Consider the following 17103-nt stretch of genomic DNA (forward strand, 5'->3'; position numbering starts at 1 on the left):
GTATTAATGAGAACACCGGAACAAACAACGAGGGTGACAATGATATCGATTTTTTATATACCTTGGTGAAATCTAAATTTACGATGCCATCCGCAAATTGTTTACCTATTTAACGACTCGTGCTGATATGATAAGAAAACGATCGAAATCCGGCCTAGGAGGAATGCTTTGTAGCCTTCCAGAAATTTTTTATACAAATTATTGTTAACTAGTAGCCAATAAATACTTCCATTCTATATAAATAACAAGAGATTAATTTCTTTATTTTTAGAACTTGTAAATAATTAACACCTCACCCGTATGTTTTTAATATAGTACGAGAAATCGTGCTAAATATATTTTCTACCTTACTACGCTTAATCATTTTTTCAATTGGACACTGTGTGTATCTAAGTTTATTACTAATACAGTTGAATTTAAAAAATCTTAAATCTACGCGACAGTTCGTATATAGAAAGCTCCATTGTACATTAAATACATCGCAAAGAAAGTAAATCTACTTTCCTTCTTTTCACCTATAAAATCTTCGTAAAATTTTAAGAATCTTTCAAATGTATCAGAAAACCTCCACCGTATAATATTCCTCCCTTTCTTCGCGCGAGCAAGTATACAAATGACAAATTGTAGATTCGAAGGGCTTCAGTTCAAATTCATCCGATCGAGAGATGCCGCGTTCGAACGAAAGTTGGTTGCATCGAAATGCGACGCGTTTCTGTGAAACGCTGGATCGTGACGGTACAGAGGCGCGGCGAGATTTTCCCGAGGACTATTACGCAATCGTGAAAGCCTCGGTTTCTCCATCCACCCACCGATCTGTCAGTCGGTCTCTAATCCGTTTCACAACAGTCGATTTCACGATGAGCGGCGAACGAGCGAGTGAGCGAAAGAGCGAATACGCTCGTGCGTTCGTGCGGTCTCGCACGGAGAGAGGCGATAAAATTCGTCGTCCCGTTCGCGGTTTGTCGCGGCGAGTATTGCGCACTCGATTGCTCCTTATCGCGGTAATTATCAGCAAATCTTCGTATCAGGACAAATACCGTAACATCGTGGCGGGAATGCTCGGCCTACTGGCGTTAGAAACGACATGGCCGCGTCGTCGATGTCTCCGCGATGGCTTCTCGGTCCACGTGATCGCCGGCGATCGCAATTATCGATAAAAACCGCAGGAGGATCACGCCACTCGAATATTTGCCATTTTGGAGATTTTTAAATTTCGGCTCGATTTAATGTCACTCGTTCGGGTTCAGAAAGCTTGTCGATGTTCACGTGGTTTCGTGTATTTCGTCGATTCCTACGGTTCATATTGATTTCGGTTGCTATCGTAAAAAGATATTGATAGATACATATTGTGGGTACAGTAGATTTATACCTTTTGTGAGATATTTGGAGATTTTGCAAAAGTTCTGAGAAAGTCCATAGGCAGATGTGAGACTTGGACTTCTGAGACTGTTTGGATTTGGAAAAGATTTGTTCTCGAGGGAGGTTCGTGTAACTCGTTGATTGCTATAATTGGTGTTGGGGAACGCAAATTGTAAGGAAATAGTGATGAGATTTATACTTATAGATATTTGGAGAAATAGTTTTAGGAAAAGTTTTAAGACACCGTAGTTTTAAAACAAATTTGAGACCTTACGTGGTGTTCGAAAAAATTAACGATACTAATGAATATACATAATGTATAATATTATTATATTATATAGTTTCGGACTAATAATGTGTTCTTAGTAAATCTGGAGAATCGTGGAACTAAAGAAATTCGTTACGAATGAACGGCTTGTCAAGATGACGATTAGGTTTCGTTAATTGAGACGTATAGTATAAGTAAATGAACGGTTAATTTATCGTAGCTAGTAGAACAATTCAGAAATATTAACTCTGATTGTAATAAGATATATCAATGAATTTGTACTAAAAGTTTTGTACAAATAATTATAATAATATAAATAAAGCTAAAATAATAAATAAAGTAAAGTAAAGCGAAGAACGATTTACATGTTTATCATCTTTTTTTATCATTTCACTTCGCTGCTAAACAAGTCCAAATACATAACGCGTACTCCTTTTAATCAAACTGACAAATACAATAAAAAGAAAAAGTCAACCATTCGTACAAAGAAACTGAAGAAATATTTCGAAAAGAATTTCCACATCTTCGTCGTTCAGCTATCGATGAAAACAAACATCAGAAAAGAAAGAGAGAAAGAGAAGACACATGTTGATGATAGTTTGTCTAAAATACTTGAGCTAGAAAAATAACACCCTTCACCGAGCCGTCCTGAAGAGGCCGCCCTGACGAAGCAGGAAGTCTGGTCGCCGCAAAAGATCGTCCGGCCTAGCATAAGTGCGAATAGCGTTCTCGGTTATTTCTTGATCTATCGCTCTGGGTACATTAGCCAACGTGTTTTGAAACACTCGCCGAGCGTATTTGTGTTGGCATCGGCGGCGCGTTGTCTCTCTTTCATCTCCCCACGGTACCAGACTCTTCGCCTCGCGTGAAACGTGCCGCGAAACCGAGAAACAAAGTCGTTAGCGGTCTAATTGCGAACCCTTTTCCTCCTAGGACGACCTGTCCTTGATCTCGCGATTCTTTTCCCCGGAACAGATCAAAGACATGGCTGCGTCGTGTCGCGAACAACCCTGTCAATCATCCGCGACGCCCCGCGAAACTAACTTGCGGGGAGTTAATTACCATCCTGATCCGTGGTAAATTCGTCCAAATAAGAATTACACCGACTTAAATGAAATTACGCCAGGCGTTAAGGTAATTCGGTATGCTCTGAAGTCTTCGTGCATGACCAAATGTATCTGTCGTGCGATTCTTGGTTGGAGGATTTTCTTTTTTATTTCAGAAGATTACCGGTGACAGAAACGAGAATTCTTTTTATACTCGGTATTCCAGATAATAAATTCCTTGTTCGATTAGGATGAAAATGCGCTAAGTATTTTGTTTGTCTGTTCTTGGACCTTTGTAAGTGATCAAATATATTTATCGAAGGATTTTTCTTGCACGAACTTTTTAATATAATTTCTAAGATTACTGATGTTAAATGGAAACTATAATTTTTCCTTTGCGTTAGATTTTCTTTGCTCGACGATAAATTCGCTGTATTCTATCATAAGGTTTTATTATCTGTAATAAGTAAGCCAGATCGAAGTCAAAGGTAACAAAGGAGGAAAGTAACAAGGTACGTATTCTATTTGCAAATGTATTGTAACCTAATACAAGTGTTGATCATATGGTGAAAAACTACAATTAAGATACGCATAACTCGTATTTTGAACTGTAAAAAATCTGAACAAAAGAGTATGTGTAGACCATAAAGTAATAAGATTAATTTGTATAACAAAACGATTTAATAAATAAAAGTTACGCGTACCACTTAAGAGTACGAAATACAATCTTCAGATAATATATTTGATACAGCGTAGCGTTTAGAAGTTGATTACAACTCCAGAGTGAGTTCTAGAGTGAGTATTGTTGGATACGATCTGTAACTGTCTATATAATTTACTAAATTATTCTGTTGAATACGGTACTTAATTCCATCAGGTTTATTTCGCAACGGGCTTAAGTAAAATATTTATTTTTCTCACTACCACTTGATTCCAGTGAAACGGCGCATAAGCGTTGAATTGATACTGATTCGTAACTGCATATTAAACTGGATCGTTATCTAGCATGTGATCACTGATTTAGCAATCTTTGCCCTTTTATCTCAGTTATGTGGCAACGCTATCAATTTCTTATGATACCGGCCGTGATTTTTCCAAAATGTGAAAGCGCCATATCGACCGTCACTCAAGGTGTTTGAAATTTACGGTACGATAATAAATTTATTTATCGCTGTGTCCTCTATGGATGAAAAGCAAATGATCTTGAACGTCATCAGCGAATCGTTTGCCTCCGCTGTATGACAAATTTATGATTGAATCGTACAGATACGTAACGTGTTTGCTCCAATATTCGTTAGAAAGTAATATCGAATCCAAGTCGGTAATAATGAAAAACAAAATTCCTTCGTCTTTCAAAAGTGCTATCTATCTGTTCTAAGAAATAACTGTACGTATACGTGTAATCGGAGAAAAGAAAACGTTTCAAATTCCAGAAAAATATCTACCGCAAATATTATTTGGGATTTTTAGAGATAATAAATAAAGTTCGAGTCGAGAATTTTACAACTACGTTTCAAGAAAAATTCTCGTCTTCTTCTTTCTTATCCCTCCTTTTTCTTTTCTTTTTTTTTTTTTTTTTGTAATAACTATATGTTTCGTCGGAGGCAGATCAAAGGAATCCGGTTTTTGAGGCCGATACTGTAAACAATCGAAAAATGTTGGTCTCGAATGTCCCCGATATAAAATGATGACTTCGTGATATTTATAACTCAAATACGTCAGTTGCTATGGTAGAAAGCATTTAGCTGATTTCCATTCTGATTTCTATAAGATGCTCTACCGATAAGAATAGGTGTTAAACAATGGTCGATTGTGATGTTCTAATTGTAACAAAATTCCTTATTGTCGACCATTAATTTTTTAGACAGTTTTCTTTTTATTTCTAGAAAGATTTTGAAGAAACTAATTTCATTTCATTGCGAGTTAGGAATAGATAATTCCTTTGAAAACGTGTTCTAACTTTCAAAGAAGTTGTATATTACATATTAGAAGATTGTACGTTACACGTCGCTGGTCTCGAATCTTAAAAATCGTCGAAGCAATATCGATTTGTTCAGAACTAAAGTTTGCAGCAAGAAATGTGCCTCATCTTTACGACAAATTCCTTCGTACAGATTATATACCATTAATTCTGAAACGCCTTGTATATAAATTAAAAGGAAGAAAAACGAAGATCACGGAAGCTATCCCCTTTCTAAATAAATGGTCTGAAATCCATCGTGCAAAACAACATCTCTTTCATCCCTATCAATTGATTTCCTCGCTTGGTAACCATAAACCCAGTCCCTCGATAGCACGAGCCTGCCAACGATTCATCTCCAGCGAAGATAATCGAACTACTCCTTTCCTCGGCTACATTGTCGCATTATTTACTCCTCATTATCATCCGGGGCCAGCGTAGCATCCCGTCATCTACCGACTTCCACCCCTTAATCGGGGAATAATAAAAATCATCCCTGTCGCGCGCGATGGCTTCTCAATAAAGACATTGTCCGCGAAGCAAATTCTTATCCGTGAAAAGGCGTCGTTGCCGCGTTCGGTGGTAAGGGGTTGTTCCGGTTACCCTTCGAGAATCGGCGAAGGGGAGAGAAAAAAGAATAGCGGGGGGAGGGCGGTTGGATTATCGAGCTTCGAGATTACAACTCGGGCTGAAGCGAACGATTTCCTTCGAAACGGGAATACCAGAGCAGCCAGTGCAAAGTGGTAGCTGGGGCGGACGAGGGTGGAAAAGGGGTGGCAGCATTATTGGCCCTAAGCAGGATACTTATTGAACTCTTAGCGGTGTTTTTATCACTCCTTTCTGGTGTTCGCGCGCGCGCGCGCGCGCTTACCTTCTCACCACCGGCAACGAAGCTTTTAAGTGTTTTCGCCTTTGTTTAAAGGACTCGGTTCTCCCGCCCTCGTGCCGCTCGCATTATGCACCCTTCTCGTGGCCCGCGAGAGGTTCTTACAAGACTCCGATCCGTAAACCGTCGCTCAAGGGTTTGACCACTTTGTGTCCTTTTTTTCTCGAGGGCTGCAACAGCCGCGAAACTCGAGACCCCCTTGCTGACGGTGGAATTAGGCGCGGTTCGATTTTTTCCAGTTGGTAATCTGCTTCCAACCAGACTTTCAAAGATTCGGATGTATGATGATGGTGAATTTTTGTCCACCGAAATGCATTCTCTTACGTTGAATTTTATGTACGCTTCTTGGACGAAGCGGAATTTTGTAAAACGTATGGTTTTGTAGAATGTTACTGGAAAATGAGGCATATCCGTAGACTCGCAAACGCGGAGAGGTGTTATGCGAACGATATATGGTATAGATGAATTTTTGCAATGAATTTTTAATTGACACGCGTTTCGTTATATTGTGGAGAATTTCGTATATGTATTTTAATAGAGCGATATTTGGTACATTATATAGTTTGGTGGAATGTTAGTAGAAAATGAGGCGATTTCGTAGAAGGATCTTTTAGATGGTATATAACAATGGAATGTTATTTTAAGACTTCGTGGGAAGACTTTACGAGGATTTTAACGCGACGGAATGCAGTTTAGGAGAGGCTTGCATCGCAGCAGTCTACCTTAATAAAATATCGTAGTGTTATACTACGCTTTAAAAAACTGCCGCTTTACGATCTCTGATAAGGTTTTGCTTGATTATAATATACCATAATAGTAAAGTAACAGTGCGTTTTTAATTCGTTCGTTGAAATATTAACTTGTTAGTAAAACTTCCGAATAATATGATGTATTAACGAAGTACTGTTCTCTATCAGATAAATAAAGAATAATTTCGAATTACTCTTTGCACGGATAAATTACATACGAATACAAGAAAACAGATAGGATGTATACTGAAAAATTATACGTACAGAATATCAATTTCTCAAAGAAATTCATTTATACCCTTTTGCTTGAACACACAATCGTTCAATTAAGGTCGACGTACAGACACACAACAAAATAAAGCAATTTATGCACGTTAAAGGTTCTCTGATCGTCAATTTGTCACGAATTCACAGGTAGAATCGATGAAAAGGAAAGCAAGGTAGGCAGTCGATTCATCGTGGCTCTTGATATACCCATAGAGCGTATGTCAAACCGTCTTCGTCAAAATCCAAACGATTCCCAACCTCGACCCAACCCCGACCGGATGAATATTCATCGATACCGCGTTTCCTATTTATGATCTTCTTTCATTACCAATTCCGTCGGTTCGTCGACTGCCATTAGTCACACTTTGCGTACCGAAAGCGTGATTCCAGGCGTTTATCGCGAATCGGGAAGGTGAAGTGCACTCGGGGGTGAATTTCACCGACTGGTGTGCGCGTGCTTCGTGCGTACGATCTGCAGAGAAAACAGTGAAGGGTGAGAGAGAAAGGGAAGGGTAGGGGAGAGAGTGATCGAGAGAGAGAGAAAGAGAGACGAGGACGAACGAAGGGGTGAGGGAGGGCCACCACGTGCTCTATCGAGTACGTCAGTCATTCAGTTCAACGCGCACGCGGCGCAAATCTCTGTGTGCAACAGTTCAACGGAATTACACGGTGTTGTATCGGTGTGAGAAGCTCGATGCACTCGCTTCCGTGTGCCGTTTTTACAGATGAAAAAGCCAGCGTATTTAACCGTTAAAACGCTTCAAATTCGAGATGCACTCGCGAGCTATTTTCGATAATTAATCGACAATCATACAAGCTTATTTCGAGATTTCGTCCATCTGTAATTCCTTTCGCGTCAAATTGATTGCGTTTATGCGAGCCCCTTTGAAAGACAGTCTCGGATCGACTATATTTTTCTGTAAATTATCCTTTTTCGCGAGATACAAATGGCGTAAATAATAGAAAATTTACGAGTAAATTTATTTATTGTGAATCGTAACGTCATCACGTTTCTTCATTTTTGGATTTATAGCGTTTAGATCAGTATGGCTGTTGAAGGGCTCGAACTGTTCACGATTGCAAAAGATTCTTAATCCTATGAACATCTTCACCCGAGTTTGATATTAAAATCTTTCGAATTTTAGTTAGGTTTAATTTTCATTGTATCGTAATCAATTTGACGATTTGAGCGAGATGTAGGGAAACTTTAGGAACGTTAAAATACGAGACTTACCTCTTTGTCCTTCGCTTGCAGTTCCTGTTCCAGGTTGCTGTTCGGCGTCCTCCTGGGGTTGCTGGCATCGTGTACCTGCTGCTGATCACTTGCCTGTGGAGTCTGAGACAATTTATGTCCCTCAGTCTTCGAGTTCCCATCATTTGCCGCGGCAAGTTGCTCCTTCAATGCAGAAACTTCCTTTTCCGCCAATGTCGCCCTCTGCAATCAAATCAAACAGCAAATTAAAACCTCTGCCTTTACGTACTTATAAGATTATTTAATTCCTACTCAATGTGTAATTAAAATTGATATCACCGGCTTGCCACAAAGATAGTTTAACTAAGAGAAAGAAATTATTTAGGAAACAGATTTGAAAAAAAATATACATAGTTTAATTGGTTTAATTTTTAATCATCTTCTTATTACGCCAACTATCTTGTTATGCTACGACAGATATATACACAAATGGAATTCTGTCGATTAATCAAATTACCTATTCATAAAGGGTTTGGGATAAGTTGAAATTAGTATCTAAATTTACTATTTCGCCAGTCTTGCTGGAAATACTTGGCAAATAATTAATCGACACATGAGCTATATTTATTTCATTTAATTCAATCACTATCAATTCATAAGTACTCATACAAATTTTAGAGATTTAGATATAACGATATATTCTTAGGACACTGTATGAGCTTCTGTGAAATGTAGGAGTAGAAACATGTTTTTCTAATAATAACTACTACGAGTTCGTATTTTTAGCCTGTTGAATATCGATATATTTTCGATACGAGTAACACTAGAAGGCTAAAGAGGAATCACGGAAACGTTCTCAAAGATGATAAAATCATCGCGGTGTCGTAATGACAAACACATGCGTCCTGGTCCCGCTCCAGTGCTTCGTCTATTCGGCCAATCTGTACAGCAACGGCATATGCTAAAGTCATTAATTGACATCTGGAGGCAATTAAAGTAATTGCGAATTCGGTAGTAAAATATCGAGAACACCGCGCGGACTAATAGGCAACAAGTCCACGTCAGTTTTTACTCGATGCATCGAAGCATCGATCGATCGTTCCGCGAAACACCGACGCTAACTTCACTTCGATTTGAAATTGTACGGCAACACGGAATCGTGCATACGGCCATCCTATAACATGCTCGTTCACGACCCGCATATATTTCCTATAATTCTCTTTGAGCGTACGAGTTCGACTTTTTTCTCTTTCCATATTTTTCTTTCTTCATGAAGCCAATTGCGTTCAATCGTTGTCGATATACTGGCAAGTGAACGCATCTTTTTTCAACGATCTGTTACCTGAATTTACTGTATCGAGAACGTAGGAATTTATTCGTCCGGAAATTCATTGTCACATTTGCATTCAAAATATGTTACGTTGCATCTATGTCTGTAAGGATTAAAATTGTACTTCATGTCGGTTAATTTCTAATTCTGTGATTATGCAAGATATCTCTGATATTTCCAGCCGAACGGTAGGAGTATAGTGCACAGATTTATAAGGAAATATAATACAAATTATAAAGTTATAAGGGAGTATCGAATGCAACCTGTGCATAGAAATGGATTCTACACGAGTGTTAGAGGTGTTAATTTCTATACTAAACTATCCCAACTCTTCGGCCGACGATCTTAGAATATTTCCGATATCCGACTTTACCACTTGTCGATGAATTACAAATAATTATATATTATTCCAGAATATTAGCCTTCGCGATCTCATTTACCATAATTTCCCATTTATCGCGGTATACAAATCTTACATTTCATTTATGGTACCAGTAACTATTGATCGGAAGGTTAACGTAAATAATTCAAATATTCTGTCGTGTGACACGTAGAAATAGTAGAAATAAGGTATTTTCAACTTCATATAAAAAAGGAAAAGAAGGAAAAGACAGTTGATATACCCTAAACGTTCAAAGTTGAATATCAAAAGCGTTTCGCAGCGTAAAATCGCAAACGAAAATTTCGAACAATCGAAATGTACATCCACTAGTCATCCGGTGGTTTGATTATTAAAGAGAGAAGATCGTAAATAAAAAAAGGAAGACGACCACAGTAGCCGACATCGAAACGACAAAAAGAGAGACAGTGGTCGTCGAGACGAAGTACGAGACAGCTGTAGTAATGACCCATTGTTTCCTGCAAAAAGCCTTGACGATGTTATCGATAATTACGAAATGATACGGGAAGCATAAATACATATCCGAGTGCACGATGTACGTTCATCGGAATGGCGGACGAAGTATCGATAGGCTGTCGAGGCTCATCCTGTGTATTTGTCACGAGTCGTTTGGAAAAGTGGGGGAGCAACGTCAGCGTAGCTATATAAGGCTGATGAAGAGGATCGAGAAGATCGCCGATAAAGATCGTCCGTCCGCGATCGTCACATTAGCGGCGGAAGTCGTTGGAAGATAATGGCTTCTTTGAACGTTCCTAACGACGTTGCTTTTGTCGTTGTTCTATCAACAATCGGCTGTTAAGAAATTTAAGTTATGGGATTACGGGAAACTCGAGCAGTTCTTCCGCTCTTTCGATTCATTTCAAGGCTTTCAAATGCTTCCTCCTTGATTCTCTTCCTCCTTCGTATCAATCGATATGATTGCTTCAACGATCGTTGATTTCTAATAGATTGCCTATGAAATATTGCCATTAAATATTCCATTGTCGCATCCGATATTAACGTGGAAAATAAGGAGACGCGAAACGTCCTTTTTCTTCCACCTGTACAACGTATTATGAATTAATTGCAGCTGGATAAGAATGGTTTTGAACGTTGACGATTGTTCGAACGTATGATCGTAATTCATAGATGATAGGAAGTTTCGTGAAAAACATTAGGGACTAACGTTATGATCGCACTGAGCTTTTTCATGCAAATTCATAGCTTTGGCAATACGCGTTAAAGTATGGAACCTAAAGAAAGATTCGTTTCGTCCACTAAATATTATAACTACTATAGTTTGGATGTATCACATGCTTTCGCATATCGTATATGTACATTTTCGCATCTTTCAACTTCATATCTTCATCGCGAACATTCTATCAACATTTTTTTCAATATTTAAAAAGGAAACCGAGCACACATATTCAATACCAAAACGAAATGACAGAAACGATTTAAATAATATGTGATTGATTGACAGTGTACAGAATTGAATATCCGTTCCCATATGAAAGAAATGAAAAAATATAACAGATTTTGCCGTGTCTGCTGACTTGTATCAGAGTCGAACGCGTTAACACAGATATTTTGCGAAACACAATAATTCAACGCGACAGAGATCACGTTCGTTTTTCGTCTATGACATCTCTTGACAAAGAAAATTCGCAGGATTGATAGGAAGCAGGAGCCTGTTCGGTTCGATCGTCAGACAGCGCCTATTACGTACTCGCCATTCGACCCTGACAGAGTGAGAAGGGGAGGTGAAGTTTCGATCACGACAAGGCGTTTCGTCTTGGGCCCGACGCTCGTCTTACACCCCTTCGCAAATTGACGGTTATCCGAGTTGCACGGCGTTCTGAGCATCGATCGATCGCCACTCACCGATTCGATATACGGAATCGCGGCTCATTGCACGTTGCCCGTGTGTGCAAGAACCTGCTTCGGGGCTGCTTTTAGGCCGGGTGGTCACGCACTTTCGGATCAACTACCAGGGCATCGATCGGTTTCTGTCGTGTTAATGCTTGTTTCCACGTTTTCTGCCCGTTCAAAGACTTCGCTGTGTCGTGTAATTAAGCTCCGTAATTCGTTGTAATTTCGCGGCCACGGTTTCGTGTATCCTCGTGGCCGCCGCACTGCATTTGTAATTCAAATCTTTTTCCGTTTTCGACTAAGTTTTTCTTGAGAAAAGGAAACGTCGCCGATTCTTGCAGCATTTGAGATTTATAGATAAGAAAATTCTCTTTTTCTTGATTACTCGTTTTCTCAATACGATTCACAAATACGATACGCAACTCTTGTTTGTTCGTTTTCCAACACGATCGTGATTTCTTTTACGAAACGATTCTAGGCTTGTTGTTAAATTACTATTGGCCTCGGAAAAATTATAATTTCAGAATGACGTTGATATAACGATTGATTTAGTTTAATGTACCTACTTATGTAGGTATACAGCTATGTAACTTTAATATAACCTGAGCTTGCTAAGTATTTGAATGGAAATTGATCCTCAAGTTTCGTGCAGCGAATTTTATACAAATTTTAGATATGCGCTTTCGCGATAGTTGACTAAGGAATTAATAAAACTATACGCAATTAGATGATTAGAAATGATTCGTAATACAAAAGCCGAACGTAAGTAGTATAGGCTGCAAGAAAGCGGTAGTGTTCCTGATATTATAGTACGTTTATAGAAGCGCAAGAAGAAAGTAACATAAGCTCAAGTTGTTACTTATGTCCAGTACGACGACAAATATTTCAAATTTAGATAGGTAGAAATGTGTGTAAAGAACGTTGAAAAATAACATCTACCGCAATAAAGAATCATCGTCGAAGAAAATCTATCATCAATCTCTGTGCCTTACATTGTCACATATTTATATTCAAAACCATAATAACAATTATATTATAATATAATTTTGCAAAAAATTTATGAATTTATGGACATTTTCACAGGAAATTAATTATACAAATATGGTCCTTGTACATCTTATAAAACACCATTACTTTTACTCAAATTTATTTCCCAATCTATTAGGTTCTCCGGAAAGTGTCTTTCTTTTGCAAACGTGTTTTTTACAACAGTGCACCTTCATACAAACGTGAAACCAAGTCTGAGAAATGTCGTGGTGTTTATGTCAACAGAACATACTGGATCGTACGTAATTCGACAAAATAATGCAAAACAAAAAAAGGTGTGCGTCCATTATTTCCTCATAAAACGAAAGAAACTTTTCGGATAACCTAATACAAAGCAATAATAAAACGGTTCTTAGTCATCTCAGCATAAAACGTACAGTATACATAGAAAGTTCTTCGCACTTCTACATATAAACATCTTCGTACATAGACTATACGCGAATAGAAGTACGTCTGTCCAGAAAAGTCAAAATCTACCTAAATGTCTCTTAAAGTCAACTCTACTTAGTCATCGTATCTGCATATTCTACATTTTCTTCATCTTTTCATCAAGTTTGAGTAATCTGACGGAATTCAGAAAGGAAACGGGCAATCGTCAATGAGCACTCGTAGCATGTTGGCATAGCCAACGTATAAGCGTGATTCGAGAACGTTTGTGAGTGCACGGCATGCGAGTGTCGCAGCTGGCGACGCGCGGTGTCGTAGCCCGTCAAACGCCGAGCATTCTTTGTGCCCTGCCGGCGGAATATCCCGAATAGATCAGCCTCCCTCGCGGCTCGCGCACCCACCCCGCCGCGCGTATTTCTATTTTTACGCTCTGGCCCGAATCATCAGCGTGTCCCGTTCTTTTCTACCATTTATTTCGTGACGGTTGACTAATGCGCGAGAGGCATCGGGAATTCCGGTTGGATCGATGCGTGTGTATTTCGATGCGACCTGCACCCCAGTATCACTTCACTCTGGATATTGTGAGAAGCGCGAGGAAAAAAAAACGGGAGATTGATACGGCTGTTTTGATTAATTTTTAATCGTTTATTTTCAATTTAAATCCCCTGGTGGTTTTAAATTCTTTCGGGCTCATGCTTTTCCATTCGATCAGTCATATATAGAATTTATTCTTTTTTGTTGTAATCCGGTTTGATAGAAATAAACTATACATGTGGTTGGTTAAGAAGCATTGAAAGTACATCGATATCGTGACGAGATTTTGTAAGTAATAAATGCCCCTTGGAATGCTGCTTCAATCGCGAAGAATTGATCGTATTATAGGTATATTTTTCGAATAATTGATAGATGTAACGAAAAAAAGGTTTCTTAAACAAATTGTGTTTCCTTGATAGCAATTTCTTGTAATTAATAGAAAATTGAGTATGTCTATTGAGTATGGAAGTATTAATCGTGTGTAATTTATTATATTAATTATATATAAAATATTAGGAAAATACACGAGTAGTACTTTTCAAATACTTGTTATAACTGTTACCTAATTGAAATCCAATTTTTTATATAATTAAACATATGTTAACATATGTTAAAATGTTTCTAAAAATTCATAATTGAAGATTAACGGGACACGATACTGGTCACTCATTGAAGCAATATGAACCTCAATTAGAATAAATGTAAATCAGCCATATAGAAACAACAAATGTACAATAATTACAAGCAAACCACTTGTCAAATTTGAATGAATTATCTCATTATCAGATCATTTAAAAACAATGTGTACCGTACAATTTTCTCCATAATCTACATAAGTACATGTTAAGCAATTATCAAATTAAAATTGTGTATGCACGCATCTGCTTTATCACTATAATGGAACTCTTTGCACATCAAACGAGCGTAACGACGTCGAACTACGATATACAAGATACACTTCTTTGATTTATTCTCTCATTTGGAAATTTATTTTCGAATACCTCGCACGTGCTTTCACCTCCAGTGTTCTTTCTTTTTTTCTTTTTTTTTTCTTTTAAACCATAAAACACGCATTCATGCCGAGACGTTACTAGAGGCGTTTCCATGATACTCGTTCTCATTGAAATGAATTTTAACGATCGTGTGCCACGCTATTCCTCTCTATACTTTTTCGAAATAAAAGGAAAGCCGCAGCAGCTAAATAAAGCAATTTATACTAGCAGCTAAAACGAATATCTAATTAACATGAAATGCATCGTTTACCTTTACGACGTGTTTTACTACGCCTTTGGTTTCGTTTCCAGATTCGCGTGATCCAGCTAGTCGCGACTTCCTATGTCTGACCTTTGACACGCCGCAGTAATGTCCGACTATTGTGCGTCGTTTTAAAATACACGAGTCTCAACGGCAAAGTCTCGATAGTCGATCCTCGCGAAATATTTTTACGCGATCGCGATTATTACGCAAGACGTTCAAGAACATTTTACGATCATTCTATTTTTTTCGCTTTTCTCGTAAACGCTGTCTGCTACAAATTCGCGAACAGTGCTTGAAACTTAAAAAGATATTTGATATCCCTACCATGTATATCGTAATCGCAAGAGCTTTGATGTAGACACGTCATGCTAGAATTTCCAGTAAGCGTTAGACGTGTATGCGAATGTAACATTTGAAAATCGTTTAGAAGTATATGGCTTTTGAACGTAACGCCAGCATTTTGGGCTAATAGGAAATCGAAAGTGTCTATACAACGTATACGTCCAAAATATGTTTCGCTTTATACACTATATGTTATTATACGTGAATTACATTTCAAACAGACAACGAAACATTAACCAGCTTTGAAAAACCATATCCAACTTTCCATTCCACTATAAAGGAACTATATACGAAATATCTATTTTAAACCATCCGGTGACCCTTCGAACCGATATTTGTACAACTACAAACTCTCCCTAAGAATTTCTGTCGATCGATACGGGGAAGCAAATCGATCGGTGGTCGTAAGCAAAGGACTGTGAACGTGTATGTAGAATCGCGGTTGCCCGGTTGAACACCAAGGGCCGGGGCGTTATATGGTGGCAAGAAAGGGAGGAATACCTTACACCAGCCGTCTTTATAATCTCCCGCGTGGCAACAGAGGGGGTGGTGGAAAGGTGGCACGGGGTTTGGATCAGCCGTTTATGACTAGCGGCGATGTTATATTTTTTTGGCTGGTGGCAGGAGGCAGGAGACGGTCGTGATATTTCAAATTTTCTCATTACACCTCGAGGTGCGAATGATCTCCACCCCCTCCTTCTCCCTTTCCTTCTTCTCGTTCTCTCGAGCTCTCTCACCCCACCTCTTCGCTCTGTTCCTTCGTCGTGCTCTGCTACCCTATCTAGCGCAGGCTCTCTTTACCGCACCGATACACCGTGGCGCCGTTCCACCACCTCCCCCAATCACCTCCCCACAGCCCCCTTCTTCAATCTCACACCAACCAGCCATCAGGGTGAACCCCTCTTGTATTTATTATTAAGATATCGACCGGCTCTAAGTCCCGCTAGGTACTACGTGCAATATGCGGCGGGAAACACTCGAAGCATACACACGAGTCGCGAAAGAGAATACCCGAGGTTCGACCCCTCTTTACTTGTTCCCCCCCTCTCTCTCTCTCTTTTTCTCGCGCGTTCTCTCTCTCTCTCTCTTTTAGCCCCCTCCACAACGGAGGAGCTTTCAGGGGTCTCCTCTTTTTTCGACGGGAGCAGAATACCATCGATGCTAATTCGTGCTTTGTTCGGGACACTTTTGTGCCACTGCAGAAACGCAACGCGGAGGCAAAGTGAAATAGATGAGAGTGCTCTTTGTTTCGATCTGATTAAATGGCGCGCTGATTGGCGCGGCCTGAATTAGTAGTCCGTTGAAGTGCTCGCGCATGTGACGTTCTCGGGGCCCTCCCTAAGAACAGGGATTTCTGCGATATATTGTCTCGCGACGGCCATTATTTCCCTGTGTCTATGAATATTTCGTTCCGAGGTGTATGACGTTCGAGAATCCGTCGATATTCGCGTGTTCGCTGGTTCGGCCGATTTTCAATCGGCGACGAAGATCTTGCTACGAATATCTTTGGAAATATATTTACTCCAGCCGCTATCTACGAAGAACTACAAAATCGGAAAGTTTTTCTGAGATGGAAAATTATTGACAACTCAACGATTCAGTAGTAGCAGAATATTTTTCTGGTTTTGCTGAGTCTTTGGGATAAAAAGAGGTAAACTCTGTCTTGTATTATGATATCGTTCCTTTTTAAATATCTACTGTACGCACACATGGATGTACGTAGCACAACTTTATTGATTACCTATGAAACTCCTAGCAAACTTCTATCAAATTCAAGATGCATAGAAATGTAAATTTATAATCGCATAATTCATGGGAATTAGAAAAACGAAGCCAATAAATGAAAATAAATAACGTTACAAAATACATGCTTTATTTTATGCACTTCACATCACTCACTCACATTATACAATATCTTCATCTTTCAATTTCTCACAATTTCTTCAATTTTAATGGATAAACAGTGACGCTGTGCAAAATTTCCAAACTTTTCCAAAGGCTGTACTCGGAGTTCGCAAGAACCGCTGCAACTACGACGATCGAAAATCCGTTGGAAAGAAGCGGCCGAAGGCGACGAAGAAAACCGCGAGGGCCGAAGCCGTCTGTAGCTGGCGGTCTTGGGAGGTCCATTAATCGTAGGACAATAAACGCGGTCCTCTTCTCGAACGAGATACTTTTCGGAGGGTCATCGACCGTTGCGTCGCCTTCGTTTGCTTTTCTCCGAAGCA

At 39.1% G+C, this 17103-nt stretch overlaps 1 protein-coding gene across 6 annotated transcripts in view; it reads right to left on the reverse strand.

Annotated features, from left to right (window-relative positions):
• cut (homeobox protein, cut) overlaps positions 1-17103 on the reverse strand; it is a 167721-nt gene that overhangs the window by 82293 nt on the left and 68325 nt on the right. For all 6 annotated transcript variants that reach the window (XM_069119798.1, XM_069119797.1, XM_069119799.1 and 3 more), the window contains one exon: positions 7770-7970. In XM_069119798.1, the coding sequence (XP_068975899.1) occupies positions 7770-7970 (201 nt within the window). The remainder of the gene's footprint in view (positions 1-7769; positions 7971-17103) is intronic.

The sequence above is a fragment of the Bombus flavifrons genome, chromosome 9 (assembly GCF_040668555.2).
Source record: "Bombus flavifrons isolate JBK064 chromosome 9, iyBomFlav1_principal, whole genome shotgun sequence".
Taxonomy (NCBI): domain Eukaryota; kingdom Metazoa; phylum Arthropoda; class Insecta; order Hymenoptera; family Apidae; genus Bombus; species Bombus flavifrons.